Source organism: Scardinius erythrophthalmus, assembly GCF_964197995.2.
Source record: "Scardinius erythrophthalmus genome assembly, chromosome: 1".
Classification (NCBI taxonomy): domain Eukaryota; kingdom Metazoa; phylum Chordata; class Actinopteri; order Cypriniformes; family Leuciscidae; genus Scardinius; species Scardinius erythrophthalmus.
Genome location: NC_138221.1, coordinates 56,037,872 through 56,042,690, shown reverse-complemented (window position 1 = coordinate 56,042,690; position 4,819 = coordinate 56,037,872). Strand labels below are relative to the sequence as shown.

The 4,819-nt window shown below is 32.5% G+C and overlaps 1 protein-coding gene across 1 annotated transcript; it reads left to right on the top strand.

Annotated features, from left to right (window-relative positions):
• Positions 1–2,307: 2,307 nt before the first annotated feature.
• On the top strand, positions 2,308–3,815 carry rln3a (relaxin 3a; the record flags this gene model as incomplete). The annotated part of the gene is made up of 2 exons (XM_081362161.1): positions 2,308–2,470; positions 3,526–3,815. 2 exons carry the CDS (start codon positions 2,308–2,310, stop codon positions 3,813–3,815), a joined length of 453 nt encoding a protein of 150 aa, XP_081218287.1.
• Positions 3,816–4,819: the final 1,004 nt, after the last annotated feature.

Sequence of the window (4,819 nt, the reverse complement as noted above, 5' to 3'; positions counted from 1 at the left end):
AATGGCTATAACGCCGCGTCTTCCTATTTGTGGAACTGGGGAGCCGATGCGACATTCAGCCGCTGGTTTGTCTGAAGCGTGTCAATCACGCGCGCCTCGCGCTCAGATTGTGCAAACGGGGTGTTTATGTACTGATCTGGAATCAGTCGTGTTGTTTCGTTAAAGTATTACTATTACAGCACAACTGACAGAAAGCTGATCTGAATCTACGAGCTGTTAACACGATCTAGCATAAATACGAAATATAAAAAATGTACATACTTTGATATATATAACTTTTTTTTTACCTTTACTCCATTTGACATGATCAAAACATGCCTTAAAATATGTGAAAATATAAAAATACATCACCTATACATTTTACGTTTTTAAATGTAATTAATTAATTATATTTAAATATTATTTAATTAGTATTTGGCTACCTTTATAAAAAAAATGTGTCACTCATGAACACGACGGATCTGCAATTGCTTCTAAAATAATTAAAATAATATATGCTACATTTAAATCTCTGTATAAACTAAAAACAGGTCTGTGGCCACCATCCTTGCTTTTTTAATTAAACACTTTTAATTTTTAAATAAATTATATTTAAATATTGTTTAATTAGTTTTTAATTACTTTTAATTTAAAAAAATGTTTTCAATGTGTATTGAATTATTTTTTTTTATGCATATATTTTGAATAACTTCATCTGGGAAATGACGGACCTGCAATTTTATGCTTCTATAAAATATTTAAAATAACATATTCTATATTTAAATATTTGTATAAATCAAACACAGACGTCCATGGCCACCATCCTTGCAGGTGAAGCTGTAAACGTCAAACATTATGGTTAATGTCTCTCGAAATGTCATGCTGTTGTCATTGTTATCATCGCATTCATTAAAAATTCATTATTCTGTTGTCATTTTGGAAATTGGCGACCTTTGTCCATGTGGTTACAAAGATTACCATGTGCAATGGACTGTGTTATCATACTTTGAAAATGCCATGCTCGCTACATCTCTTTGTCTCTTAACCTTTAATCTCACAGTCATCACATCTTATGAAAAAAAAGGGGAAAAAATGATGCATAGAAGTGCAAAGAAGGTAAAACAAGCATTTGGGTGAACTCGGGACACAGATTTATGAGAGGTGTGTTGTTATACTTTCATAAGTGATCAGACTTACAATTTTCACCTATAGTGAATGATAAAACAAGTGCACTTTTTTTTAGTAGCCATAACCAACTAGAACCCCGTGGCAATTGCATAGCAATTCCAATATCCTGACAACCAGTCCCTGCTGAAACAATTTAACAGTACTATTGTACTATTTCCACATGATTTCAAAAATAAAAATAAAGCATTCTTTCCACAGATGATGTCTATAAAAATACACTTAGACCGCTGAACATACAGTGATTGCTATGAGGATATGAGGAGACTTTCCTCAACCAGCATAATAATAATAATAATAAAAAATCCGTAGAGAATCATCTATTGAACCTTTAATTTTAAAAAGCTCATAATCAGATTAAATTACTTTTTTATGGATTGAGTGATATTAAGTAAACACATAATTTAGGGATTTCCTCTATTTTACGTTTTCTTTATATTGACATGCAGGTAAACAAATGAAATACATATATTTTTTTTAGTAAGTGTGTTTTTATTTTTAAATTGTTTATTTATTTTTATTTTACATTTTTATGATTTAATTAAGTATTTATTTAAGATGTTCGTCATGGACTCCTAATGCACTTTTCATGTTGTAGATTTTCTTTCTCTTTGTATTTTGTTATATAATAATCTTATTCAATTTATATATGTGATACATTTAGGTCAAAAGTAATCAAACAGTAGTCAGATTATATATGTAATGTAAAAGATTACTAACTACAATTTCTGTCATGAAATGTGTAATCAGCACAAACTGTAAGTCAATTTTGCACACAGCAATGACTTGAAATGAGTCGTATTGCAAATATGATTCATTAATTTAAATGGAGAAAGAGTGTTTCGTGTCACAGTACGCCATTGCATCTTTTATAATTACACAATCACCTTTCCTGCTCTTGCTTTTGTTTCCAGAAAGGTCTCTGACTTTATCTTACAGGGTTATCTGTGACTGCTGCCTGCCTGCGGGGGTGGGGGGTGGGGGTGGGGGTATGAGCATGTGTGCCTCTCATCTCTTTATAAGCAGGAATAGGAACCCAGGAAAAATCATCAAACAGGCATCTGGTTCTGAACCAAAGGGATCCCAGCAGGAAACCAGCTTCTGAACATCAACCGCTGCTGTCAGTGAATATCTGCTCTCAGCATGATGTGGAAAACCACAGCGCTCGCAGTGTGTCTGCTGCTGGCCGGAGTAAAGGCACTGGACGGCCCCTCGTATGGGGTCAAATTATGCGGCCGGGAGTTCATCCGCGCTGTCATCTTCACCTGTGGAGGCTCTCGTTGGAAACGCTCCTTAACAAACACAGGTTAGTATTGAACACTTATCAGAGCAGGAGTCTTAATTTCACTTTTTACTGGTCCGTTATTTAATTTTTATGCAAAACTTATTAAATGCTTATATATTTCATTTTAAAAATGTTGAATTTTAAAATACTTTGATCCCAAAAATATTACAAATACATGACCGGTCAAAAGTTTGGATAGGCTAAACTTACTCATTCATTATTTTCCCTGGGTTTTACTATAGCAAAGTAATAAAAAATCTAAAATAACAAAAATGGAACTATGGGAATTGTGTACACTAATATTCAAAGGTTTGTGGTCAGTATAATGTATTTAAAATAAAAAAATTAATACTTTTATTCAGCAATGAAGCATTAAATAAAACAACTGGACAGTAAAGACATTTATATGTTACAAAACATTTAAAATAAATGCTGTTTTGAACTTTCTATTCATCAAAAATGGTCAGCACAACTGTTTTCAACATTGATAATAATAATAAATGTTTATTGAGCATCAAATCATCATATTAGAATGATTTCTGAAAAATCATGTGACACCGAAGACGAAGTAATCACTGTTAAAAAAAAAAAGAGTTGCTGCCTTCAATTTTTCAGTACTATCTTGGATGTTTACATCATTTAAATTTAAAGCACATTAAACTCACCTTAAAATGAGTTGAATCTTGTATAACTTATAAAAAAGTAAAAAAAAAATGCCTAACTTATTTTGATGAGCAATGTAAAAACATATGTTGTCATAACTTCATGTAATATTTCAGCGATGATGCTGAAAATTCAGCTTTGGCATCAAAGGATAATAAGAATAAGAATAATACGCCACAATATATATATTTCTTGAATCAATATATGCAACCTTTTTGAGCTTATCCTTCTTTCAAAATAAAATAAAAATCACACCAACTTTTGAACAGTAACATATGATTTTTTTTAAAAAAGCTCAAAACTCTTGAGATTCTTCAAAGTGTATACAAACCCCTGACTTGTACATACTATCACTTATATCCATCTTTTGTTTTACAACTATTCCATTTATCAACATCTCTTATGTTGCACAGATGAAATACTGGACCTCTTGAACTCGAATGACAATAATGCTGCAGTTACCTCGGTGCTGTACGGTGCTGCAACATCCTCCCAGCATGCATCTGACTCCAGCCTTCCATCTCTGGCACAAGGTGAACAGGAAGGTGACGTGTTCAGCAGGCCTGCGCGCTCTCTCATATCAGAGGAGGTGCTTGAAGCCTTGCGCTCCGTTGACAGAAAGGGACGCGATGTAGTGGTGGGACTGTCCAACGCCTGCTGCAAGTGGGGCTGCAGCAAAGGAGAAATCAGCTCACTTTGCTAAGACTAACCTTCTCTGTGGCATGAGTGAAGAAAAGAGAGTATGCGTGTGTTTGTGCTTCTACTCCCCTTCCTCTGTTGAATGTTTCTGTCTCCGTTCATTGCTTGAGAAACCTAAATTGTTTGTTTGCATTGAGCTCCCATGTCACGGTTCATTTAAACAGTGATTTTATACATGTTGTAATGTAATGAGTTACTTTTTGTATTCAATATGTTTAATTTCAATATTTCAATCTTGAATAAAGATGATTATTTGCATTGATCGTTAATGAATCAGTCTGTGCTGAAATATGAACAAATGTTCAGTGTCTTCACATTGGAAGCTTTTAGTTCTATACACTTAGATACAAGTTTAATGCTTTAAATGTAAAATATACAATGAAGAACATATTGGTAACACTTTACACTAAGGGTTCATTAGTTAACTAGATAACATAAGAATTAACAATACTTAGCTTTTACTAATCGTAGTTAGTGTTATTTTCAACATTTACTAATACATTACTAAAATCTACATTAAAAAATGTAATTAAAAGTTACATTTGTTAACATTAGTTAATGCACTAGTCTTTGAACGAACATGAACAAACGATGAACAGCTGGATTTTTAGCAACTAAAATGAATAAAGATCAATAATACTGTAACAAATGTATTGCTCATTGTTAGCTCATGTTAGTGAATACATTAATGTTTACAAATGAGACCTGTAAAGTGTAACCAAGATATTTAATAATAAATTAATTGAAGCACAACTGTAAAAAAATTCTATCCCTCCCAAATCAAAAATTTCAAGTGACCGATAACACCAAGTGAAATTCTGTAAATTTTTATTGGCCCAAGTGAAATTCTGTAAATTTAATTTTATAATTTACAGAATTTCACTTGGGCCAATTGAAAAATTTATATGTTATCGGTCACTTAAAATTTTTGATTTGGGAGGGTTAGACATTTTTTACAGATGGTCTTTGGAACATTCTGAAATCACGTTGGAAATTAGAGGTGAAATA